This window comes from Medicago sativa, chromosome 2 (assembly GCF_051527215.1).
Source record: "Medicago sativa cultivar Bolivia chromosome 2, Bolivia_mono, whole genome shotgun sequence".
Taxonomy (NCBI): domain Eukaryota; kingdom Viridiplantae; phylum Streptophyta; class Magnoliopsida; order Fabales; family Fabaceae; genus Medicago; species Medicago sativa.
The window spans coordinates 12,918,259-12,946,178 of NC_140750.1; the positions used below are offsets into that span (position 1 = coordinate 12,918,259).

The 27,920-nt window shown below is 31.6% G+C and overlaps 2 protein-coding genes, 1 long non-coding RNA gene and 1 other non-coding gene across 6 annotated transcripts; 3 read left to right on the top strand and 1 right to left on the bottom strand.

Annotated features, from left to right (window-relative positions):
• Positions 1-664: 664 nt before the first annotated feature.
• Positions 665-1,258, top strand: LOC146944668 (uncharacterized). The gene is made up of 2 exons (XM_085747977.1): positions 665-865; positions 965-1,258. Exons 1-2 carry the CDS (start codon positions 665-667, stop codon positions 1,256-1,258), a joined length of 495 nt encoding a protein of 164 aa, XP_085604103.1.
• Positions 1,259-1,836: 578 nt separating this feature from the next.
• Positions 1,837-4,361, bottom strand: LOC146944669 (light-induced protein, chloroplastic-like). Its single transcript, XM_085743027.1, has 3 exons — positions 3,888-4,361; positions 3,076-3,271; positions 1,837-2,517 (listed from the first exon to the last, which is right to left on the bottom strand). Exons 1-3 carry the CDS (start codon positions 4,328-4,330, stop codon positions 2,203-2,205), a joined length of 954 nt encoding a protein of 317 aa, XP_085599153.1. The 5' UTR covers positions 4,331-4,361; the 3' UTR covers positions 1,837-2,202.
• Positions 3,605-3,677, top strand: TRNAA-AGC (transfer RNA alanine (anticodon AGC)). Its single transcript has one exon. It is a non-coding gene; the product is annotated as a tRNA-Ala (tRNA).
• A 1,459-nt stretch (positions 4,362-5,820) lies between the features above and the next one.
• On the top strand, positions 5,821-21,885 carry LOC146944671 (uncharacterized). Of its 3 annotated transcripts, none has more exons than XR_015026040.1 (5): positions 6,146-6,386; positions 6,652-6,738; positions 6,860-7,123; positions 21,073-21,120; positions 21,280-21,885. It is a non-coding gene; the product is annotated as an uncharacterized LOC146944671 (long non-coding RNA). The 3 variants fall into 3 exon arrangements; XR_015026041.1 differs by lacking the exon at positions 21,073-21,120 and adding an exon at positions 7,458-7,597 and having other exon boundaries at positions 6,248-6,386; XR_015026039.1 differs by lacking the exon at positions 21,073-21,120 and having other exon boundaries at positions 5,821-6,386.
• Positions 21,886-27,920: the final 6,035 nt, after the last annotated feature.

Genomic DNA, 27,920 nt, shown 5'->3' on the forward strand with positions numbered 1-27,920 from the left:
CTATTCGAAGCAACATAAAACTACCATTAATATATGTTTTTAAACTATGAATGAATTATAGGTTAGAGTCTTCTCTATATACGATATATCTCATATGGTTATGTACAGAAAGAACCACTTCATCCGAGTTATGTTTGGAGGAGCATTCTTCGAGCTAGGTTCATTATTCGTGGGGGTGCAAAACGGATTATTGGCACCGGTAATTCTATTCCAATTCTAGATGCACCGTGGTTGTTGAATGGTGAAAGTATAGACGGTAGCATAACGGGGGCACCCAATGTTCGTAATTTTACTGCCAGTAATTTGCTGGAAAGTAATTGCAAGCGGTGGAATGAGAATTTAATCCGGCATTGTTTTCAGCGATGACTTGGCTTCGTCTATTTTACGGACACCTCTGGTAGAGCAAGTTGATAATGACCAGATTATTTGGAAGGCCGAAAAGAATGGGAAGTACTCCATCGAAGTGCATATAGACTTTGTGTCGAAGAGCTTATTGACACGTCGCACCTCCATAAACCGGGCGACTGGTCAGCTATTTGGAAATTAAAGGTCCCTCCGAAGGTGAAAAACTTAGTTTCGCGCATGTGTCGTGGCTGTCTCCCAACTCGCATACCGTTGCAAGATAAAGGAGTCCATTGTGAGTTGTGATTCTGCTCATGAGGACATGGTTCATGTCATGTTTATTTGTCCTTTCGCGATACAGGCTTGGAACATGGCAGGGTTGGCACAGGAAGTCACTGCTGCTGTCCAAACTGCAGACACAGCAGCTGCTGTTGTTTTTCAATTGCTGAGCGTGCTGTCCGCAGATCACAAACAGCGAATGGCAGCGGTGTTTTGGAGCCTTTGGAAGTATCGGAATTTGAAGGTATGAGAGAGTAAGAATGAGTCGTGTGCTATGGTTGTGGATAGAGCTCGTGTGCTCATTGAATAATGGCAACACGCCAACCAATCTGTTTTGTTGCAGCAAGCTTCTGCTCATCATGAACAGGTCACTGTGCGAGATAATGATCTGTCTGCTACTCCCTCTATTGCTGTTTCCGTAACAGCACCTGCACCGGCGAAGGGACAGCGCCCCTCTCGCGGGAGACTCAAATGCAATATTGATGCAAGTTTTTCTCAGTCCCTAAACAGAACAGGAATCGGCATGTGTGTCAGAGATGACGAGGGAACTTTTGTGCTCGCCAAAGCCATGAATTTTGCAGCTGTTCATGCGGTTGATGTCGGAGAAGCCTTGGGCTTATATCATGCATTAGAGTGATTGAGTAGCAACTTGATAATGTCGACTTTGAAGTGGACTGTAGAACAACACAGATGGCTTTTTACGCGCGCAAGGATGATGTTTCTGAGTTCGGTAATATTATTAAAGCATGCCGCGACATTTTTTCCACAAGATTCACAAACTCTCGAGTGGAGTTTATTCGGAGACAAGCAAATGAGGTTGCTCATGTCTTGGCAGGAGATGCCAAATTATTAGCTAGTCCAACTATTTATTATCATGCACCCCTTTGTATTGACAATATTATCTTTAATGAAATGCTATAAGCAACCTTCTGTAATGGTACTAAAATTGATAGATAATGTTTCACTGTGAACACACAATGACAGAGTACAATTGTAGGAAATAAAATTGCAAGAAAATAAGGATAGTAAAATGAGAGAAGAGGTTAGGAGAAGAATGTTGACATCACACATATTCCATGCTTATTTCCTTGGCTTTTCTCATATTTATAAGGGTCCATATTCCTATTTCCCATAATGCCCCTTCTAACTCTAAGACTCATTACACCTTCCTTCAAAAAAATGTAAAAGAAAGAAAGAAAGAACCACTTAAAAAAGTTGTAAGAGCCACTTGAAATGACTCAATTTTAACTTTCCTTGTTTGGAAGTATAGAAAGAACCACTGAAAGTCTGAAACAACTTAGGTGTTTACTGGACTTGTTTGCACTACAAAATTTATGAGAATGTGTAAGTTGAAGAAGTAAATCAAATGTTTACTCATCAAACTAACATTTTTTATATCTAAAATGGTGACAATTATTTTGTATAGAAATTTTCAAATGTAAGAATATACAGCGGATGATACTACACATACAAAATTGTTACAGACAACAAGTTATTTGCACAATATGTATCTAATCCAGTGTTGCTTATTTATGAATATGCGAACAATTGAACACTTGGATATTATTACATATAATTTCTTTAGTTTGTCAAAAGAGAACTTCCTTCCTTGATAAGAACAAACACACTACCACCATCACCCCTTGAGACGCGTAGTTCTTCATCAAGGTATGTAGTAAGCAACCATGATTGAGCGTTGTCGTTGGAAATTGGGATCTTCAACGGAGGCTGATTGGAAATTGTTTGCACGACCGATGAGGCAGTGTTTTGGACAGAAGTAAGTATGCCTTTGAAAGGCGAGAGATCAATCTTTTGCCCCAAAAATTCCACGTTTTCTGGTATCTCTAACGAGTCTGTGAGTTGTGGAGTGCCTATGACACCTTCCTCAAACTTGATCTGAATAACATAAAAGATGAGACCAATAGCTTAAATCATGATAGGATTAAATTCACTTGTTTGTCTAAATTGAATTCTACACGATTAAGCTTTTAGAGTGAAGAACTACTATTCTAATCTTCAAAAATTACAAATGTTAGTCATGTAATGTCCATAATACTAACCTAACTGATATTTAAAATTTCTAAAAATCAAATTAATATATTTTTAGTTATATCATGAGACTGTCGTACTTAATAGACTAATCTTTAGTTTGATTCTCCTCATTATACTAATATTTGACATTATTAAAACTAAATTTTTAAAAACACTTCTAATACGTTAATACAATTGAAGACTTATTACTAAACTATAAAAGGAAAACAGGTGGCGAATGAAAGTGATTAATGTGTTTCAATCAAAGTCAAATTATTTGGTAGAATGAGTTCGATCCTTGATTGACATAGTTTATCAGACTTGACTTACGTCAATCGAACTTCGAAATACCGTAATCATTTCTCTCCTAACCGGAGGGTGAAGTATAAAAATACTAATAGAAAAGAAGGAGCAAGGGCAAACCTGCAAACGATTTGGACTTCGAACTTCAAATTTGGCATTGGTACTAATGGAGGTGGTAGACAATGGACCAGCAAACAGAACAGAGTTTTGGACAGTTAAACTTTCAGAGTCAATAGTCTGAGATATTTCTTCAACTGTAAGTAATGGTAGTAGTCCGCTCGAAAGCAATGGAAATAAACCGGCAAAGGATGTATACCTGCGGAACCACAAATCAAACCATGAGTTTATTAGCTGCAGAACAAGTACTACACACTGCCATTATTGTTAACTAGCACTGTCAGAAGCAGATTTATTCTGGTTGAAATAATTTGTTTGTACCTCTTGTTACCATTGGCCATCACATGTGATGCAATTTTAGAAATTCAAGTTAACATTAATAATAAGCATTAAACAAGACTCGTTACTTATGTTACCTTAGAAACACAAACCATTGCTAGCAATAAAAATATGAAAATTAAATGAAACATTTTATAAAAAAAAATACAGGAAACCAACTCATATTTGTTGAAACATGAAAGGCGTCAACAATGGGGATGTAGCTCAGATGGTAGAGCGCTCGCTTAGCATGCGAGAGGTACGGGGATCGATACCCCGCATCTCCATATTTTTTATTTATTTATTCTATCTGTATCTGTATTTTTTCGAGCTTCAAAATTCATTCAACATGATGGTTTAAAAATTAAATTGGACATAAATAGTTCAAATTTCAAACAGGCTGAATCACAACCATTACTATATTCATCTAACATGCTTCATAGCTAAAAACACACAAGAATCAAACCAAATATTAAAATTAAAATAATTTTACTTACGCAAGAATCCATTTTCCATTAAGCAAACTCAAGGCATCAGTAGAAGCGGGTGTGGGATTCTTAGCTTCAAGCTGAGTAATCAGCTCAACAATCTCAGCTCTCGTTTCACTCGTCGCTTTCAATCCACGATCAGTCCCATAAAACGAACCAACCAACGCCTTCTTCAGCTTCTCCCTCTCACTATCCGTCACTTTCTCAGTCTCTTTCACCTCCGCAACCGCGACGCCAGCAGAAGGCTCTGGACCCCACTCATCATCATTTGTATTAGCCCGAACATACACCGCCCGCCTCAAACCATCGGCCAACACAATCGGTCTTCTGACATGTTTGCTCAGAAAACCGAACGTGATGGTCGATGGAGAAGTTGAAGGTGTGGAGTTGAGAGAGGTTACTGGAAGGGTGTTTGTGTGGAGAAGTTGGTTGAGGTTTGAGAGAGAGGCCATTTTCTTTGTTGAATTGAGAGAGATTGAAGTTGAAGAGAGAAAAAAAAAAGAGAGAGAGATTTATAGAGAGATAAAGGAGTGAAATAGGGAAGCGGTGGGTTTAGAAGTCTCCAGCAAGACGCTATTACCAACGATTGAGATTGTTTGTGTCCTAAGAAACAAGACGGTTGAGATCTCTTTTTGGAAATTGAGAGGTGTACGAAAACGTTGGTGTGAAACGAGATTAATGTGTCCTTGAGATTGAAAGACAATATTGTCCTTTCATTTTCAATATAAATAGTTCTAAATTAAATGTTTATAATTTCTTTTTAAAAAATGCTAACATGTATCAAGTTAAGTTTTTTTTTAGGAAGTAATCAAGTTAAGTTTTTTTTTTCTTTTTTTAACTTGAAAAAAACATATTTTTCATGCTTTCATCTCGAATTATTTTCAATTTTCCAAACATATTCATATGTTGTATAAGTTGATATTTTTATTTTTTAAAGACAAAGAGAAAAAAATTTCAACTGAAATTTATGCTCGAATATTTTGCTAGTTATGAAAAGTTTTCCTTCCTTACTAGACGTTTCTCAAAGAGTAAGACATTGAGATATGTTACTTTTTTTTTTGTTTTGTTTCAGATTACATTATTCAGATTATTTTTATGAATTCATATCGAGTGGATAAGGGACTCAATGAGATGATTATGTCATGAGACTCTCATATCTAACAAACTAATATTTTATGTTTCATTCACCTCATAAGACTAATTTAACTAATATTTTTAAAATTAAGATTTTATTTTTCAAAGACTAAATAATGTCTTCTTTTTTCCTAAGGACCAAGTTAAATATTTTGTTTAATAAAACCTCTAATACACTAATACCATCAATGACTTATTATTAAACTCGAAAAGAAAAACCAGTGCTGAGAGCTCAAGTGATTAAGGCCATATTGTTTTGGAAGATATGTGTTCCATCCTTGATTTTTTGACAAAAATGCGTTCCATCCTTGATTGTAGTAATTTATAGACTTTTTTTTTTTTTTTTAACAAAAGTAATTTATAGACTTAACTTACTTACCTCTAATCAAATTATTTGGTACTATGCGAACCTCTTGGAGCTCATTCAGACGTATTTGGATAAGCAGTGGGATATTTCCATTCATCATATTTTTCGAGAAGGAAACTCTTGCGCGGATATACTTGCAAAAATAGGTGCTAATCAATCAGAGACTCTTGTGATGGTACATCAACCATTACCATGCCTATCCTCAGCCTTACTAGCTGATGCTATGGGAGTGTCCTTTATTAGGACGTAGTTTTTCTTTGCTTCTTTTTTCTTTTGTTTTTTTTCTTTCTTATCTCATGTAACCAAAAAAAAATTATTTGGTAGATATCAAATTATTTGGTAGAGTTATGAGTAAAAGTCGAAATTAGTTAGTCATTTTATTGACTAGAACATCTTCATCGGTAAAACAGTGAGCGGAATAGTTTTATTTCTTATCATATCATATCATACTTACTTTAAAAGCTAATTAGGTCAAGCAATTGCTTAACCCTAATTGCTATGCTAATTTCCCTCCTAATCACATGGCCAATCTTACACAACAAGCTAACATGCATCATTTAATTCGGTTGCTGACTTCGCCTAGAATACAGCGACCTAGGTTATAGTTCCAGTGTAAAATAGGGCAGCGGCCTATTTAACTAGCATTAATTGAAAAACGGTGACCGCATGAAGTGTGATGGTGCACAGGGCTCAACAATTGGATTGAATAGTCTCCAGTCTCCACTTTTCATTTTATATTTTCTTCACCTTTTGTTCTCTCCATTTCATACGCATCTTTCTCCCTCCTACTTTCAACCAAGATATCATCTTCCATTCTTTCTCTTATAAAGAACCAAACCCTTAGTTCAACTCCAACAACCACCGATTTAACAAGAGGAGAAATTGCTGGATTGTTCACTTCCTGAAATTAAACTTTTCATCCAATTTGTTCATCAGTTCATCCAGTCCAACTTCCAACACCATCCTGATACAAATATTCAACAAAGTGTCCAACATTCAAAAACTGGGTGAGTTTTTTTGGAGTTGATATTTCTGTTTGCTATTTCCTTTCGTTTTTGAGATTCTCTTGATCTTAATAACCTGTTTGCTTTCTCCTTTGTAGTACTGTCATCCTACTAAGTTGTAATTTGATTATTTGTTCAGATTCTGCGTATTTGCTTTGAATTAAGCTTATGTTTTTTTTTTTTTTTTTAAGGATTATGGTTAATAGTTATGCGTTTGTTAATTGATTTTTCCGTGTTTAAGTTTGATTGAGATTTTATTTTTCATCAGGAAGAATAAGGCTTTCACATTCATGATTCCAGGATTATGAGTCATCATCAATTGTTTTCAAGGTTTGAGACAAGGGAATCGGTGTTGGTAATATGTTTCATTCAAGTTTTGAAATGTCCATGTTACTTTTTTTTGCATTGAATTTTCGTTTTTTTCTATGGTTTTAATGCTAAATTTCTAAACCATTGTTTTTTTGTTCTGTCTGTAGCTTTAGTGGACTTCTCATTTTATTATATACAAATGCCTCTCAACATATATATCTTTGGAACCTTGACACAATGCTTCTAGATGATAAAGTCTTAAAAGAAACATAGTAGCTTTAGTCATCATGTTATTTTGAGAATAGACATGATAAAGTCTTCAAGCATGAAATTATTTTCACATAATGCAATGGAGTTTGTGCTATAACAACATCAGAATATGCATTATTGGGAAAGAGCTTGCAGTGGTATGGTGATGTCTCCTTACTCAGGTAACTATGATTTCTAAATGACTTGGCAAATACATATAATTAGATTGGATAGTGCAGAAGAGCGATGTAGTTGTTTTTGTGTTCTGTTTTTGGGTAGCCGAATTGGGGTTTTTATGTCATTGATGCTACGTCTTTTGATGATCATTGATTTGATAATTCTTCAACAATTCAAGCTATGTTCTTCAAATGTCTTCTTCTATTACATCTACAACTTTTTTTCCGTTTGAATTACATATGTATTTTGTATGATTATTTTAAAACAATTTATGTTTTTTTATTTGTGTTCGTGATTTGGATTTATCTATGTGTCGTTCATTTTTATTTGGTCATTCAGTTTGCAGTCAACGTACATGAGAAATTATGATCATTCTATCCGATTAAAGTGTTGATTATGTTGGAGTGTTTTGATTGTTGGGATTTAGATTGAGAGGCCCATCTATGCGAACGTCAACTTTTTTCTCTACTTTCCATTAGGTATTTTTCGACAACGATACAACTACTTTCCGTTATTTACTTTCCGGTGACGATACACCAAATACGTTGTTGTTGTTAAGTAACATGAATCTTATGTCTCTGGTACTCCAGTGACTATGTATTCCTCTATTCAAAATCATTGTTGTTCTATGATTAATTCACACTGTGCTCTAACTTATTTTGAACTTCTTATATGTATAAATTGTTATTAATACATATAGGCTCCAATGTGACTCATTTATTAATAAATTATGGCTACTGGCACATCTCATAGCTATTTTGAGTTTGTTGAGTGTAGGTGATCAAGTTTCATTCAATTTAAGCATATATATATATATATATATATATATATAGGGTGTATCAAGTGAGAGGACTTTTATTGTGAGAGATGAGAGGCTTAATTTATGACCTTTGGATTAATCAGTATCGTGGCATTTAATTTTAATGACTGCATCAGATCCTAATGTCCACCCTCATGCCTCATCTCCTTCTTCACCTTTTCGTTTCATCCATATCAAAAAATAAAGAATCCCCTTCTGCATACTCTCTCTCTAGTGTGTTCCTCCTGCAAGGCTTCAACTCTTATTTATTTTTATCATGAAAGAATCACTCAATTAGAAGAGAAATTGCATAAAGGGAAGTTATTCCAGATCTACTTAACTAGAAGTATTGTGAAATCATGAAAATTTAGAAGAATATGAAACGATCAACTGTTGAAACTCTATTGTTCTAGCGTACTTCCCATGGTTGTATATATAACCTTTGTGGGTTAATGAAGAAACATATACAGTGAAAGTGCAGATTTTCAACCAAGAAATTTAATCGGTTACAAAAAAAAAAAGCAAAATCGTTTATGCAATTATAAAAATTGTAAAGAAAAATTAAGTACAGATTTTAAACATGAAATTATTAAAATATTAAAGATGAAATTGAAGAGGAAAACGTATGCTTGGAACGTGTGAGAGAGGAAGCGGACGTTTCTAAGAGAAGAGGAAAAGTATTTCAGTTTAATCAAGTGTGCCGATCCTTTTTTAGTGGAATTTAATCATGACCATGTATTTTGATCCAATGGATAGTATTAGCTCCTCTCATCTCTCATTTAACTTACTCCTCTCACTTGATATGCCCTCATATATATATACTAGTATGGACACCCGTGCCAAGCACGGGCTAGAATTTCGTCATAGTTGAGGGAGACAATATTATGATGTATCTAGTGTCAGTTAAATTCAAACATGGGATAAAACAACGGAGGTTTATTAACTAATAAGAGGAAAAAAAACTAATATTTAAGCATGAAATTTTTGGATGAAGATGCAGTATCATTCCCACTTGTGTGGTTGTTCCTTCTCAAATGTGTCGATCGACCGGTGCTGGCTCCTCCAGAAAGTCCAACGATGGTATGTTATTTATGTTTAACATTGCGGGGGAGAAGTTCTTGGTGGTGGAACACATATATTGTGTCAAGTGTTAGTAAAAATTTCACTTTGTATGAAATAGTTTATGTTAAGAAACATATAAGTGAGGTAACCCATATATCTAATGTTTTAAGACTTCAGGAGAAGATGTGGTGTCAATTTCAGTTGTGTAGTTAGTCTTAGCCCAATGTGATGATACAATCAATTGTAGACTCCTGCATAAGTCCTAATAATATGATGATTTATTTTGTTAGTTTCTGAGTGGCTTTGAATTCTTTTGGCTTGAATTTTAGTCGTCATTCACTTTCATGCCAGTTTTTTTTTATTCAACCTCTGTTATTTCTAATTCCTTCACTTTAGGTTTTTGGTGAGATATGACAATGGAAAAATATAGATGTGTTATGCTGAGTTTACAAAATACATGTTTATTAGACATTTTAAATTGATGTTTTTTAATGAGACTAATACTTTGGTAACATAATTACTCAGTAATCTCTAACACCTTTTACAAATCTATATAATTACATGCAACTCACTCTATTTTCTATACCATCACGGATAAAACACGCACTCCTTAGTTTTTTCACTTATATTTTCTCTCGTGTTCAAATTCCTTTTTCATCTTATTTCTTTTTCTAATTTACTTTATATCTTCTCATGAAAAAAACAAACAAAAAAATTCATATATGTAACCGCCACCAACCCACATTTTTACCATGTTATGCCTCTGACCTCATTTGACTATCACACCAGATCAGATATACAGAGAGTCTTACATTTAAGGGAGAGATGTTAATGTACCATGTGTGAGTTAAAATTATAAATTGAATGAAATAGTATATATTGAACAACATATAAGTGGGAAGACTAATATATCTAATGTCTTAAGCTTTTAGGGTAAAGATATGGTGTCAATCTAACTTGTAGGATTTTTTTTCGTAGTCAAATATGATGCTCAAACCCATTATAGGCTCCCTCAGAACTTTGAACATTATAATGAACTTTTTTTAGTTTTTAATTGCTTATTTTTTTATATTAAATATAAGTTTTTGGATGTTGTTCCCTTTCATGCAATTTTTTTATCCAACCTCTACATTTCAAGTACTTTCACTTGTTTGGTTTCTTTTAATCTCACTTGTTTGGTTTCTTTTGGATGTCATTTGTTTAATTTTGGCTTAATTACAGTTTTGGTTCTTCTATTTTCACTCACTCACGGAAATTGTCCTTCCATTTCAAAATTACACAGTCTTGGTGCCTCTTTCAGATTTTTGAACTTAAAAATGGTGATATGTCATATTTAAATTAAAATTTTAAAGGAGTTTTCATGTAATTACATGGGTATTGATCATGCTACATCATCAGACTAAATGCAAGGTCATCTAAAATATGTCACATCATTGTTTTTTAGTCTAAAAATAGCAGAAAGGGACCAAAATACCACTAAAAAACAAAAATTAGTGAGGGATAACATGAAATCCCTCTCTAATTATGTTACTAAATTTTGTGACCAAGGAATTTATGAGGGATTTTATTTTTTCTATCACTAATTTTCCTCCCTAATTTTGCTTTTCCTAGCAGTGAAGCTGAGTGATTTTAAAATGAACGGACCAATTCATGAGTTGCTGAAAATATGGGACAAAATCTGCAATTAAGTCTTTAACTTTTCAATCTTAAAATTTAGTTTTTGAATGTCATTCTCTTTCTTGTGAATTTTTCATTCAACCTCAATTATTTCAAATTTATTTACTTTTGGCCTTTTGTGGCAAATGATAATGAAAAATTGCCAATGTGTTATGTTGGGTTGATAATTATATGCTTATTAGATATTTAAAAATATGTGGTGTTTTTTTAATTGAATCTAATTTTTTGGTAAAATAGTTGTCCAAAAAATCTCCAACTCCTTGAGTAAAATCATAGATTTATCATACAACTCACACTGTTTTCTATACCTTCACAAACAAAACACACAATGATTAGTTTTTTTCCCTTATCTTCTCTCATGTTCAAATCCTTTTTTCGTATCTTTTTTTTTTTACTTCTAATTTCCTTTCTCTCTTCTCATGTGAGAAAGGAACATAAACCTCCCTCAATGAAACCATCACCAACCAACCTTTTTAAACATATGGCGTCTTCATTTGATATTATTTGACTATGTCACGTAATTATGGACACAGAGAGTAGCAAACGTGAATAAGAGATGTTAATGTGTCAAGTATGAGTTAGAATTCTATAGTGGATAGAAGAGTAGATTTTGAATAACATATAAGTGAGATGACTCATATACATACTACTGGCTTAAGGTTTTCTGTGAATATGTGATATCAATCTCACTTGTATGGTATCTCTTAGTCTAATATGGTGGTAAAACTCAGTGTAAGATCCCTTGGAAGTCTCAAAGTTATGATGAATTGTTTTGTTAGCTTTTATATCTCATCTTTAAAAAAAAAATTATCCTAAATTTTGATTATTGAACTCCATTCGCTTCCATGCTATTTTTTTTATTCAACCTCCCTTATTTCAAATTCCTTCACTTTTGGTCTTTTGTAGAATCTAACAATGGAAAAATGCATATGTGTTCCACTGAGATGACAAAAACATACTTATTAAAAAAATTAAATTGATGTTGCGATTCTTTAATTGAGGCTAATTTGTCATAAAATAATTACCCCAAAACTCCTAATTCTTCAACAATCCCGCAAAATTACCAGCAACTCACATTGTTCCATACTCTCACGGTAAAAGCACGCATTCATTTTTTCCTTATCATTTCCCTCATGTTAAAATTCCTTTTTTATTTATTTCTTTTTCTGGTTCATTTTCTCTATACTCATGAAATAAATGAATATAACCACCTCTTCTTGAAACCCCCCATCAACCAACCTTTTCTACCATGTTGTGTCTCAATATTACTTTATTTGGTTATGTCACCTGATTACAGATGTAGAAAGTCTCACATTTAGGAGAGAGAAGTTAATTTGTCGTATGCGAGTTAAAGTTTCATATTGGATGCAAGAGTAGGTGGTCAAAAAAAAATATAAGTGAGATGACACAAATAACTAATGCCTTAAAATTTTGGATGAGGATGTGGTGTTAGTTTCACTTTTATGGGTGCTTTTACCCAAATGTGATTATCCAACTCAGTTTAGGCTCCCCCTGGAAGTCATAACATTACGATGAACTTTTTTGTTAGTTTTAGATGTCATTTGTTTAATTTTTTATCATGTTAAAATTTTAGTTTTCGAATGTCATTTGGTTTGACGCAATTTTTTTAGTCAACCTTTATTATTTTAAATTACTTCACTTTTGGTCTTTGGTGTGATCTGAAAATGGAAAAATGTAGATGTGTTATGCTGAGTTGGCAAAATACATGCTTATTAGACACTTCAGGTGAAGATGTGGTGTCAATCTCACTTGTGTGATTGCTCTTACCATAATATGATGTTCCGACCCAATGTAGGTTTCCTCCGTAGTCCCAACATTATGACGAACTAATTTACTGGTGTTTTAATTTCATTTGTTATTTTTTTTGTAGAGTTAATTAAGTAAATGGTCCCTATAAATATCCAGAATTTCATTTTTAGTCCATACAAAAATAAATCGCACTTTTTAGTTATTGTAAAAAAATTCGTCAGCAGTTTTAGTCTTTGTCAAGTTTTTTTATCAGCATTCTTAGTCCCTGTAAAATTTTCAGTCCGTGTTTTTGGTCCCTAAAAATGCCAAATAAAAATGTTACAACGATTAAAAAAATGCAATTTTTTTTCAAGAAACTAAAAAAAAAACTTTATATTTATAGGAAACATTTACTTAATTAACCGTTTTTTTCGGTAAAACTTCATTTGTGGATGTCAATCGCTTTCATTCTATTCTTCTATTCAACCTCTATTTTTTCAAACTCCTTCACATATGGTCTATGATGGGGTGTGACAATGGAAAATGCACATGTGCTATGATGAGTTTACAAAATACATGTTTATTAGAAATTTTAAAATGATACAACGTTTTTTTAATTAAGTCTAATTTTTTGGTAATAATTACCCAAAAATTTTCAACTCCTTCAACAAAACCACATAATTACCGATAATTCAATATATTTTATGTACTCTCACGGATAAAACACACAGTACATATTTTTCACCTTAATTTTTCTCTCATGTTAATTTTTTTCTTTGATATTTGTTTTATTTTTCTTTCTAGTTTCCTTTCTCTATTCTAATAGATGAAAGGAATATAAACCTTCCTTCATGAAATCACCATCATTCAACTTGTTTGAACATGTTGTGTCTAATTTTGACCTTATTTGACTACGTAACATAATTACGGACGTAGATAGATGCACAATTGATTAGGATATGTTAATGTGTCAAATGTGAGTTAACGTTATACATTGGATGGAAGAGTAGATTTTCAGCAACATATAAGTCAGATGACCAAAATGACTAATGTCTTAAGGTTTCATGTGAAGTTGTGGTGTCAATATCATTTGTATGGTTGCTATTGACCTAATACGATCATCCAACCCGGTAAAAAATCACCTTGAAATCCCAATATTATGATAATTTATTTTGTTAGTTTTTGGTTGTCAATTGTTTATTTTTTATTATCTTAAAATTTAGTTATTGGATGTTATTCTCTTTCATGCTATATTTTTTTATTCAACCTCAACTACTTCAAATTCCCTCACTTTTATTCTTTGGTGAATTTGACAAAGGAAATAAGCATATGCGTGTTGTTGAATTGACAAAATAAATGCTTATTAGAAATTTTAAAATAATGTTGTGTTTTTTTAGTTAGTCTAATTTTTTGGTTAAATATTTACTCAAAAATCTCCAACTCCTTAATGAAACCAGTAAAATTATAGGCAATTCACTCTATTCCTTACACGCTCATAGAAAAGCACACACTCCTTATTTTCCTTATCATTTCTCTCATGTTCAAATTATTTTTTTATCTTCTCTCCTTTTCTAATTTATTTCATAACTTCTCATGAAAGAAAGGAACATAAACGACCTCCATTAAATCACCACCAACCCACCTTCTTTACCAGGATATGCCTTCATCTAATTTTATTTGGCTTTGTTACCAAATCACAGAAGGGAAGAGTCTCACACTTAGAGGGAAAGATGTTAATATGTCTTATATGAGTTAAACTTTCAGATTGGATGCAAGAGAATAGAGTGACAAACATATAAGTGAGATGATCCATAAATCCAATGCCTTTAGGATTTGAATGAAGATGTGATGTTAATCTTGCTTGAGTAGTTTCTCTTAGTCTAATGTGATTATGCAACTCAGTTTACGCTCCCGCGAAAGTCGTTACATTATGATGAACTGTTTTCTTCGTTTTTGGATTTCATTTGCTTAATCCTTTGTTTCTCATGAAAGAAAGGGAAAAAAACCATTTGCATGAAACCGCCACCAACCTACCTTTTTTAGCATGTCGTGCATCCGTCTAACATTATATTGTTATTTCTCTATATCAGGGTCGTAAAGAGTCTCACAGTTAAAGGAGATATGATAATACATCAAATGTGAGTTAAAGTTCCACATTGGATGCAAAAGTAGATGTTAAACAACATATATGCCAGATGACCAATATACCTGATGACTTAGGGTGTGTTTGTTTCAAGGTTTGTAATATGATTCCCGGGAATGTGACATTGGAAATGCAACATTCACATGTTTGTTTCAAGTTTTGAAAATTTGTTCCCTGGAATGTTATTTGCCCATAACATTCTCATGAGAATAGAACTCAGCTTGCCATAACTTCCCACTACCACTCACATTTATTTTCATTTTTTATCGTTTTAACTAAATAATTTCTAAAACACTTCTATGAAATCTAAATTTTTAACAACACATGAGTTGGAATGCTATTCCTAGAAATATCATTCCTAGGAATATCATTTCAAGGAATGTAATTTCTTACCTTGAAACAAACACGCTTAGATTTTCGTTCATTATGTGGTGTCATTTTTTTAACTCCTTAAAAAAAACCATAAAATTACCAACAACTTTCGGACAATATGTTTGACCAAGAAATCCCAATTAGCATGAATGATTAAACCAACACATTCATTCAGTAAAAAAAAATCAAGATTAGAGATGGTTTAAGTATAAGGGATATTTCATTTTTCATGATTAATTTGAAACAAAAATTCATTTTCAAGTTCACGGCAATTTTCCAACTTAAGGGTTTAACCTAGCAGTAGAAGGACAAACTTTGAATTTCAAGATTCAGAGTTTCGAGCTCTGTTAGTATCCTTGGAGATAGGTAAATATATTTTTGAGTGCTCTTTTATCTCTAAGACTATCCACAATGGTGGGTACTTCATCTATTTAGCACCATACTAAATAAGCACCAAATTATGGAGCAAATAAATATGATGCTTGTAGAGAAGGGTGGCTATGGAAGCACCCTCTCTCTCTCTCTCTCTCTCTCTCTCTCTCTCTCTCTCTCTCTCTCTCTCTCTCTCTCTCTCTCTCTCTCTTCACTTTTTTGAGGCCCTACCTAAATAAATTGTATAAAAAAATTGTTGAAATTTAACGATTTAGAGTTATTGGTGTGACTAATTTGGTCATTTTTTTGTGAGGTGCTCGGTTGGCGAAATTGAGTGCTTATTCGGTTTTAATATTTAAAAATTGTAAAATTGATGATGTGTATATATATGACCCACTTAAGCACCTAAAATAGGTGCTCCATGTGGATGGTCTAAGGTCTTTCCTACATTGGACAAAATGAACACTCTCTCACCATAAATGTTGTACCCCAAGAATCATTATGGTGCAATGATCATTAGTGATATCTCGTTACATTTTTCTTTTTTAAAATTAGACGTAAATGTATTAAATAGTTTTTTTTTGTATTAAAACACATTTACGTGCATTTGTTATTAAAAGACATGACATAATTTAAAAAAAATTAAGATAAACATTATCGAAAATTCGTAAAATTGAATTTGAAAAATCACTGAATTATAGCTAAAATTTAATTTTTGATATCATTCAATTCTCCTTTTATATTGTGTTTGTTATTGTTATTTCTTTAAAAAAAGTTCATTTAGAATACGCCGAACAAACTTTAATTTTTCATAAAAAGATTGAGGCTTTTCAACGACTGCTATCGGAATCTACAATTTACAATTTAAACAAAATTGTGTTTTTTTTTATTATAAAATATTTAGGTGAGTTAGACTCTGGAGAACACATCAAGGTCAGGACATGTCTCATGACTCAATGAACACTTACAAAGTTACCTAGAGATCCCCTGTCAAAGAGATTATTACGCTAGTAGCGGGGATTGAATCCACACCCAAAAGATTGAGTCAACTCATTATTAGTTGAGTCAACCTTGATTAGGAATGTTATTATTAGTACTAATAGAAAAAATAGTGAATCAAAAGATGTTATCATATAATGATATCATTTAAATAACATTTTTTTTTATCTGATCCAATAAATGAGACATTTAATAGAATCATTTTAATTTAAATGACCACATTAATGACTCTTAATTTATTTTATCATGATTATACTTAATAAAATGAAAAAATTCACAAAAAAAGAAAATATTAAATATGTCAAATTATTCAAATTAAAGTATTTGAAATTTAGAGATTTGTTTTTTTTTGAAAATTTAATGATAATTTTTTCAAATACATGAAATATTCCCAAAAAACAAAAAATATTTTTATTTTTTGTTTATTTAAAAAAACTTAAAATATTCAATAGTTTTTTTCTAAGTAATCTCAATTATTTGAATTTCGATAGCACATCATTCTTTCTTTGCAATATAATTTAAATTTTTTATTTTGTTTAATTAATGGCTACAATTAAGGATATTATTTAAAGAACATTTTAATTTTTTGGTTGACCTCTTTAAAAAAAATGTCTGGCCTATTAAACGACACAATTTAATATTTATAGGATCAACCCAATTAAAATGACGCATAAAATATAATAATTATAAATTATAAAAATATAATATTTCAAAACTATTGACAAATTTTTTTGTTTGTAAATTAAATAGTACCTCAAAAGAAATGAATGTAAAACATTAATAAAAAAAAGTTAAAAGATTCAAATAATTCAGTTTTTTTATACGGATAGAAAAATTGAACTTTTTGAATTTTAAATATCTTTCATTTATTTGATATAATATACTTCAATATTTGTTTGTTTCCATCTTTTTTTGGTTTAGTTATTTCCTTTAATTAAGGGTTATAATTAACACTATTATTTAATTTGTTTTCTTTTTTCCTTCTCATCCATCAAATGAGGTATTTTCATTCTTAATAATTAAATGGGACGTTTTAACCTTTAAGAAATCATTCTAATTTAAATTAAATGACATATTAATTACTCTTAAATTGTTTTATCATTATTATCCTTAATAAAAGGAAAAAAAGAATATTTGTGAACTATATAAAATTATTAAGTATACAAATATATGAAACTTCCGTGTTAATATAATTCATTTTGACTTGTTAATAATACCAAATACGTGAAACTTAGAAAGAAAAAAAAGAAAACAAAAAGAAAAAAGACACGACATTGAGACAAAAGATTGAAAAGAATACAATTTTTTTTATTGAAATTGTGCGTGGAATTGCTTGCAAATGGAGGTTATTTATAATACAGTGTAGATAGCAAAATTAACAATATTTTTAATAGTCCCTGAAAAAAATTATTTAATAGTAACTATCTAATTGACAAATCAAAGGAGAAAAAAAGTCATATATTGATTGTCAAATAAATGAGATGAAATGACACTTAAAGGATCATGTCCTATATTGTCAAAAAAATAAAAAATAAACCATGATTATTGATCAATGGTTGATTGAAGCTTTTGATACATTCTATTGAAGAAACTATGTTAAGTGAAAATCCGTGCAAATGGAGGTTATTTATAATACAGTGTAGATAGCAAAATTTACAATATTTTTAATAGTCCCTGAAAAAAAATTATTTAATAGTAACTATCTAATTGACAAATCAAAGGAGAAAAAAAGTCATATATTGATTGTCAAATAAATGAGATGAAATGACAATTAAAGGATCATGTCCTATATTGTCAAAAAAATAAAAAATAAACCATGATTATTCATCAATGGTTGATTGAAGCTTTTGATACATTCTATTGAAGAAACTATGTTAAGTGAAAATCCGTCATAGTAAAACATGATGAAGTTTAGATGTCTTCTTATAAGAAAAGATTTGTCCAAATTAGATGATGTGAACCAATTGTATGCAACCTTTAGGATGATGTTTAACATATCTGGACATGTCTGGAGATGTGTTTAAAAGCATCAATTATGATTCATCAAATAAGAGTTCATGTGTAATATATCATTTGTGTAAGACAAAAGTTCATAAAATAATTATAGATAAAGACTAAATCAATTTATTGAGATTAGTTTTTCGACATATCAATTCATTAAAAATATTCAATCAACCTAAGGTATCTAAACTCTAACATCTTGATTCTATATCAAATACAAAACATTGTCTTGACTAAAAATTATATTGTTGATGTTGAACGTCTTGAAGTCGTAGAATGTAGACACATGCTCTCCAATGGACCCTGAGAAAGTAGCATCAACAATTAACAATTAGATACAAATAAAAAAGAAAATCAACCCTATAATCTACAACCAAATGGTTAAACTTCTATGCTTTTAAAACACATAAAATACTTGTTATTACAAAATAAAAATTATGGGGGAAGAGACACATGAAAATAATGAAAAACAAATTGTCAATATATAGGGAAAAAATCAAGGCATGATCAATTTTGATTGGTTGATGAAAACTAAATTAGTCATGGTTCATCTTGATTGGCTAATAAAAAAATGAATGAGTCATAATTCAATTTGATTGGATGATAACAAAGTATTAAATGAGATGAAGAATGTGAAGATGCCACATGTACTCTTCAAAAAAAATTAAGGCAAATGTATATAATAAAGATATATATATATATATAGGACATATCATATGAGAATGACTAATTTATATGAGAATGGTGAGAATGGTTATTAACCATTAGATCCAAAATGGATGATTGAGATTAAAAGAGACATTTAAAACAACACATGTTCCCCTCCTTATTCTATCAGTTTTCAAGAACCCATTCAACAACACACCTTCCATCCTGCATCTTCTTCCTCTCGCCCCATCCGTCGTATCCCTTCTCCCTCATAATTGGATCAAAATCAATTTCATAAACTGGGTTATTTTGGGTTTTGCAAATTGTTAATTTCAGCAAGTAAATTATGAAAAACACATATGCATGTCATCAATACGAGAGATGAAAAACCAAATTAATTCAAAAAAACCAAGAAAAATCAAATTAATTCAATTTTTTCCTCTTCATTCTCAATTTTCTTAAACATTTTGGTTCCTTTATCTTTTCGTTCATGGTTTATTTTTAATCAAGACCCAGAAAAGAGTTGTAATTGAATTTGTAAAAAAGGTTTGATTTTTACAATGGATTCTATGATTTCTGAAAGAATAAACAAAACCCAGAAAAGAAATTATGGATCCTACGAGAAAAAACAAGAATCCATTGAAAATTAGGACTATGCCGTCCAGAGGAACATGTTGATATTGCATCAATTCAACTAGGTTTATTTTCAATTGAACATTTCTTATGAACCAATTAATTTACAATAAAAAAGAAGAAAAAGTTTTTTTTTTTTTTTTGAAGAAAAGAGGAAAGAGTTATAGTCAATTAAAATACTTGAATCTCACTAATTAATGGTGATGAAGAGCAACGTGAACATTATTGGCGATGGGTGGACAGATGAAAGCATTGTTGTTGGAGAAGATGGAGAGTGGAATGGGTTCATTATTGGAGAGTAGAATGATAGAATGGGTTCAGATGAAACCATTTATTTTTGATCTAATGGTTGATGATCATTCTCACCATTCTCATATAAGATAGTCATTCTCATAATATGTATATCTTATGAGAATGACATCTTTATATGAGAATGATGAGAATGAATCTCAGCCATCAGATCAAAATAAATGGTTTAGATTAAAATACTTATTTTAAATAACAAGTATGTCTTTCCACATGCTATTCAACTTCTCATCTTCTCCAACCTTCGAAATCCTTGGTGTCTGGTATTTCTTTCTTCTTTTCATGAGATTCTAACTTCTCTGTACTACTTTTTTGCCGTCCAAACAATCAAAACATGCTTTGTCTCACTTAAAAAAAAAAAAACAAAAAGCTTCCTTTCACTGTCACATGAAAGGATCAAAATACAAGATCTATACTCATTTAATTTCAAAATTGAGATCTGGAATTATAAAATTGGAAACGATCACCGTATACATTCAGCAATAAAAAATGATTATCTTATGAGTACAAATAAAAAAACTCAATTGCTCTCTCTACATGCAATTTACGATCAGCAATTGAAATAACAATAAAAAAAATTCAGTACTCATGTTTTTCGATTGTTCATATGAAAAAAGAACCTGATTTATAAGCTTTGTAGATTTGTTAAAATAAAAGACAAGAATTCTTACGATATTGGAAAATCAATTTTTCCGAACAAGGTGAGGGAAGAAGAGAAGATGAAAGGTTCACAATTGATTGAGTGTGGTAAGATACATGTGTTAATTAAATTGTAACTTTTAATCTGGACCATATATTTTTGATCTAATGGTCGGTGATCATTTTCATCATTCTCATATAAGATAGGCATTCTCATAATATACATCCTCTATATATATATATATATATATATATTTGAACTGATACTATTAATTATATAAGAGAGAATGAGGATGTAAAGATACGGCAATGTTCTGATTTATAAGAGAATATTCTTATTTCCTTATAATGCTCATTTTGTGTTCTTTCCAAAGAAGTATAAGTGATGTTTCGCAATGTTCAATTATTTGTGTAGTTTTTAATGTCAAAGGTCAAGTGTGAAATCTGAAATATTGTATTTTATTTTATTTTTCAATTTGTATTTATCAATTGACCTCTTACTCTTAGTATAGCTTGCATATGATGATTGACCTCTTTGATTAACTTCATCACAGTTCGCACAAAGAAATTGATTATAATGAGCTATCTGACCTTCAAGCAAAGTAATGGGACTTCCAGACATTGTCCTGCTATCTTAAATTAAGCTTAGCTCAAGCATTGTTTCAAACATTGTCCTGCTATCTTGAATTAAGTTTCGCTGAAGCATTATGAATTTTGTGAGTTATTTATACTCATTTTAAGGCTATATTTTTATGTTCCAGGGATATGTTGGGGAATGGATGCACCCTTATGGACCAACCAAAGAAAGAATTGTATCAAATGTAAGTAGCACCGACAAGCTTGGTCAGTTATCTGTATCGAATGCCTCAAAGAGGCGGCTTGATGGTTATGAAAGATGTCGAAATCGTCCATCTCCCAAGGGAAGCTAACTAAGAGGCGGATTGTGTAGAAAACGAAGGATCGTCAACGTCAGGAAGGTTGGTGGTGGGGTTTCTGAACTAATTTTGATTGAAATGTGCAGGTGTGTTGGTGGTGTTATGTCTGTAGCCGTAATGTGATTCTATCTTGCAAAGTCTTGCATATTGTCATACATTGTCGTGTGCCAAGCAGTTTGGAAAAAGCCTGATTTTATGAGGCTTTAAAGTGTCTCATCTGTCTGGTCTTATCTTTGGTTCCTGGGATTGTTTTAGAATGTTAGCAGAATGTTTTTTCTGTGTTTTTAGGTGTTGTGTGGAGTTATGGTGTGCCTTTACTGTAGTTTCTAAGGCTTTACTTTCGTAGATATTTTTGGTAGAAATCTTTGTAGCCTGTACATTGTAAGCCTTTCCTGTAGTTTCGAATATATTGTTGATGCATTGCTTTGATTATTGGTGAATGAAAATGTGAAATGTATCATAAGATATAAATAGCCTATAATTTCTTATGATTTCAAGATTGACTTATAGAATTAGATAATTTCATTTTTGATTTGAGTGTAGAAAAGTAAATTGATTGTATTCCAAAACCATTTATCTCTCATATGGTTATTCTAAAACTAAAAACTTTCTCATAAAATGGTTTAAGTATAATGACCTTATGCAAAAATCAAATCAATCGAAGTGCAAAAATCAAATCAATGGAAGTACATGTGAAATATTATCACAAGTTAAAAGCAAAGTAAGTAAAGGAGTCTAAATACATGGTATGTCTAATATGAACCGTTAAAAAATAGTTCAAAAGCGTAGTTTATACGATTTTTATAACTATAGCGGAAAGACAGACATTAATGTGTAGTTTATATGACTTTTATAACTTGCGGAAAGACGAACATTAACGTTTTAATTTATCTGCTTTTCTGTTGCACTTAATTGTATATAGAAAGAGAATAAATTTATTTTTGAAAAATAAAATTAAACAAATTTTTTTAGAGTCCAATGTTTTTCTTATTGTTATTGATTGTTTCTACTATTGTTGTGAAATGTTTCTTTCTTAATGATATTTAACAAAATTATTGCTTCTGGTATCCCAAATCACTAACTCGGATTAAAGGTTGGGGTACCGGTGATGTTGTTAAGGAATATAGATCAAAGATCAGGCTTATGCAATGGTACAAGACTAATAATAACCATGATGGGTGAATTTGTGCTTGAAGGAAATGTCATATCTGGAAGTAATATAGGCGAGAAAGTTTTTATACCAAGATTATTCCTTGCACCTTCCGACGTCAGGACTCCTTTCAAATTTCAACGGAGACAGTTTCCGATAGCCGTTTCATTCGCAATGACTATTAACAAAAGTCAAGTACAATCTTTAAAGAATGTTGGGATATATCTGCCAAGTCCTATGTTTTCACACAGTCAGCTTTAAGTTGCAATTTTGAGAGTTACTTCCAGAAATGGGTTGAAGATGGTCAAGATACCGACGTGACTTTTGATGTCGTATATAGAGAAGTATTTCGTAACTTTTGATAGTTTGTCTTAAATATATGTTTAATACTTTATATTTATGTATTGTGTCAATTAGCTACTAAATACGTACTTACTGTGACCATCATGTGTTTAGTTTATCGCAATTTCACATTTTAATAACCATGAGGTGCATTCTTTAAACCGTAACTATTTGACCTATTCATATAAACGTATTATGTAATGTCTAACTTATTTGTGTATGTTTTAGCTGGTATGACCCGTGCGAAGCACGGGTCGATGGTCTAGTATACAAGAAAAAAAGGACGCTATAAATCCATACAATGATGCACATGGAGGATGGATGTCAACCGAAATAGAAGCCTAAAAAAACGACTGCCACCCAAGAAAAACAGAACAGAAAAGCAAAAGACACCCTCAACTAATAACACAAGTCACATATATAATACAGTACCTCTGTTCTCTCATTACTATTATATAAATAAAGGTTTTTTTTTTAAATTATTGAATAATTGATGTATCTGATTTATAATATAGATCAAATACATTAGTTATTCAATAAACCTAATAAATATTATTTATTTATAACAATGAACGAAGAGATTACAAATTCATTCGGTACTCCAATATACATGGATTTTTTTTTTGACAAGCAATATACATGGATTATAAGAGTATCGATTGATAAAAAATAGTACTGCAATTAATATTTTATTTTACTTTTTTTAGGGAAGAATTAATATTTTATTGAAAGTTTGAATCTGAAATAATGTGAGAAAAACAATTATTCCAATCGTAATAGTAGTTAATATCTTGTAAAAAAAAATAGTATAGTTAATATAAAATGGATAAAGATAACGAGTAAATAAAAGTATTGTTTCCCTCAAAACACAAAAAGTATTGTTACATTTTGAAGTATTTAGAAAAAGGTACTATTATTAGCAAAACGAAATTGCTAATAACAGCCATTGAGGTATACGACAATTGGATATATTTGAGGTTAAGATTATTACAATGGGAAAATAATAAGAAGGAAAAAACGAAAACGATGACTTGCCGACTTGAGAAACAAAAGTGTGAGGTCTGTGTGAAAGTGCATGAGATTTAAGCGTATGTTTCAAATATGAGATTTATATTAACTTAAGTAATAGAAAGAGAGAGTGTTAAAACATCTCCAATGCAATCTTTCGTGTGTTTGTTTCAAGTTTACCAAATTTATTTCTAGGAATAATAATATTCCTTTGGAACATAAAGATGGAAATTTTATTCTAAGGTATTTAAAAAAAAGATGTTTGGTTATAGAGAGGGAGTACGGCAGGTAGATGGTGTTGGTGTAAGCCCTAGAGGCCAATAATTTATGTTAAACTTATCTCATGTATCATGACTTTTATTATTGAATAATATATGGCACTCTTTATTATATTTATGTAATGTTAATAAAGTCCTTAGAATAGATAGTTCGTGTAATAATATAATTAAGTGTGACTTAATCATGAGATTACATTATCATAAAGAACGCTATTCTTAAATGCATCCGTAGTCAAAGCTTTAATACGAATAAAGGATAATAATAAAGCATCGAGACTATTATGTATGTAGACTGATGACCGCATCTCATGGGTCATAGATATGAGATATTAAGTCTATACATAGGTATAAGTATTAGGAGTAATATTTATACTGGATTGACCCACCGTGAGAATACTACATAGTATGTTATGATATTGTCATAAGATATTCTCACAATGATAATAATGTATATCGCTCTTAGACCTGAAACCACTATGATTCCTAGATGTGGACTCAAGTGCTTTGTTGCCATTCTAACGTTGTTTGTAACAGGATAACCATAACGTTGGTTGATGGGTACTTGATGAATCATGCTGAGGGACATGAGTGTCCTAGATGGGATTTGTCCCTCCTCATAAACAGGAGATATATCTTTAGGCCTCTTGATGAAATATGACTGTAAAACTGCATGGCCATGCTGAACTAAGTCAATATAAGATATTGGACTTATTCGTTATTCAGTATATTTTGGAATCAAGAAATATAAATATTGATCTATACAAGGGTGACAAAATATCTATGCCTTGGGATCAATGAAGATATCGAGACAAAGGAGTAATTATACACATGAGTATTATCATGGAAAGGTTTCGTCAGATCACTTGACATTCTTGTCACTTGGGTAGCAATGATGTGTTGCTATATACCGCTCATTGTTTATAGTATTAAATATTAGATTTAATATTATTGCCAACGTGACTAGAACCTATAGGGTCACACACAAAGAACAGTCAAAAGAGAAATATATAAGTATGACTTATATAAAGGGGTGCGTTTAGTAAATGACGCTAATTAGTTAGCAAAACTACTAAACTCGTTGTTGGGCTTAATGAAGCCCAATAGTGACTTCTGACTTGCAGAGCACACTAGAAGTTCTATAAATAGAACCCTAGTGCTGAAGTTTTTGGTTACACGTTTTGAAGCAACCCTCTTCTCTGCACTTCTGATTCCTTGGCTAGCACCGAGTTTTAGAGGAGCACTGTTCGTGTGGACTTGCTAGAGGCTTTGCTGCTTGCTGCTTGCTTGGCTGTGATCGAGATTCCAGTTTCCAGTTTTCAGCTTTCAGATTTCACACTTCGAGGTAACAATCGAATCACTGATTTATGTTTGAATTTCGTAATGATCCAAGGAAAGAAAATCAAAATTATTCCGCTACTTCTACTCCCTTCTGTTGTATTCGATTTTCCTTCAAATGGCGGGTGGTTGCTTGATAATATTACCTGTGAGGTAGGTAATGATATGACTTCCCTGTTTTGGTTAGATCCTTGGATTTAAGGGAAGCCCCTGAAAAGTTCTTTTGCTAGATTGTATGACTTAGTGGAGAACAAACTGACGACGATGGTAGAGATGTTTGCTTTGGGTTGGGGGGTGAATGGTGAGGCCTGGAAGTGGCGTAGGAGTTTGTTCGCGTGGGAGGAGGAGTTGTTGGGGGGAGTGTCTTGGTCATTTAACCGTAATTGTTTTGCATGATGCTAGAGATGATATACGAGTTTGGACTTTACATGCTTCTAATTGTTATACCGTCGGTTCGGTTTATTCTTACTTGACAGATGTGAATGATAATAATCACCGGAATGATGCACAATTCTTGTGGTTAAAAGCGGTTCCTCTTAAAGTCTCGATTTTTGCTTGACGTTTGTTTCTTAACTGGTTGGCTCAGTTTTTCAACGACTTTTCATGACTCACTTGTCAATCATCTTCACCAGTTTGGCGGGTTACAAAGTTTTTCGAAGAAGAATTAGTTATCTTTCAATATTATTTGGCTTTCTACGGTATGAATAATTTGGAAAGAGTGTAATAAGTGTATTTTCCAACCGAAGGAGGAAAGGTTGCAAGCGGTAAGTGAAAGGGTGAGGCTTCAATCTATCTGGTGGTTGAAATCGACTTACGTCACTTTCGATTTTGACTACCAATTATGGAGGCTAAATCCTTTGTTTTGTTTAGATGCAGTTTTGTAGTTTTTCTTCCTGTTTGTGTCGTTTAGCCGCTTGTGGCTTTTAACAGGTTGTAATTACTTTGTTCTTTTCCAGGTGTTTTGGCACATCTTGTGATGAAGCTTCTTGTTGTGGTTTATTATATACCTTTTTTTAGCCTTTTAAAAAAAATTAATATTCCCGAGAACTATAAATATAGGGATTATAATACGTAATTACACATGCATTTATTCCCTTCTTCATGGGAACTTTATTCCCACCCTTTTCTTTGGGAAAAATTTTCTATTCCTATGAAAATTTTATACCCGGGAATGAAATTTAGTAAACTTGTAATAAACATAGGCATGTATATTTCTATCATTTTATTTCCATAAATATACGAATATAACTTAAAACAAACACAAGTTTTTTGAATGGATCCCACATGACATATCATTTATAAGCAAAACACGTTTAACTCCAACGCAATGGTCCTTAAAATGAGTCTCTAAAATGACATTTTGTGTAATTTTGCATAAGTTTATCCCATTATTATTGTCATGTTCGAAAAATATTAAAATTATCAACAACTAGCAACAATAAATAAATTATAAACCATTTCTAATAATTAATTGATTCACATCAATCCATATAACAAATTGACTAAAATAAACAATCTATTAGTTTATCCATCCATATATCAAATACGTGTATATGGTTTTACAAAGTGAACGGAGTAATACTTTTTTCTATATGATTTATAATTTTTTTGCTTACTAGTTATATTATATTCATAAATATATAGGCACCATTTGATATGACAATGAGGTGGATGGAGGCGGATTTTGCCTTTCCGAACCATACCCTTACTCTCACCAAAATATTCTGCCCTTGCTCACCGATAGGTTAGGGAAATGGTACTCATCCCTAATTCTGATAATGTTTATGTTTCTATAAAAAGCCTCTTGATCCTAAAATTATACTCCCTCCGTCCTATATTACTTGACCTATTTAGAATATTTGCACTATTCATGTTGTTTTGACTGTATTTTTCTACTAATATATAAAAACAAAATATAACATATAAGATGTTGTTATATTCGTCTCGATTAATATTTTCAAAATATTAAATTTTCGTAATTTTTTTCTACTAGATTATTAAAGAAATTTAAGTTTAAAATTGTGCATTGGCATACGTGATAGAGTCAACTAGGTCAAGTAATATGGGACGGAGGGAGTAAGTATTAATTAAGATATAAATCATCTAACTAAATTGAATATGTCAAGCCCTTTGCATGGCTATGTTGCTCTTTTACAATAGTATCTTTTCATGTTGCTAGGTTACTGAGCTGCATCATATCCTTCGTGAAGATAATTAATGTGCTGAATTTCTTTTGCTAAGTTGGATCATTTTTAGCATGATTATTTGAAGATGGTGGTTTCTTCCCCTTAATCTTGCTGCTTTCTCTTCTTGCAAATGAGGGTTGCCTTCCCTAGAGAGTAGTTTTCATTTAT

What these genes read in the sequence shown, in the direction of transcription:
- LOC146944668 (XM_085747977.1), top strand. Translation starts at nt 665, where the DNA reads ATGGTTCATGTCATGTTTATTTGTCCTTTCGCGATACAGGCTTGGAAC. An exon ending in GGAAGTATCGGAATTTGAAG is followed by an intron (nt 866 to 964) that starts GTATGAGAGAGT and finishes GTTTTGTTGCAG; the next exon opens with CAAGCTTCTGCTCATCATGA.
- LOC146944669 (XM_085743027.1), bottom strand. Translation starts at nt 4,330, where the DNA reads ATGGCCTCTCTCTCAAACCTCAACCAACTTCTCCACACAAACACCCTT. An exon ending in AATGGAAAATGGATTCTTGC is followed by an intron (nt 3,272 to 3,887) that starts GTAAGTAAAATT and finishes GTGGTTCCGCAG; the next exon opens with GTATACATCCTTTGCCGGTT. An exon ending in GAAGTCCAAATCGTTTGCAG is followed by an intron (nt 2,518 to 3,075) that starts GTTTGCCCTTGC and finishes TATGTTATTCAG; the next exon opens with ATCAAGTTTGAGGAAGGTGT.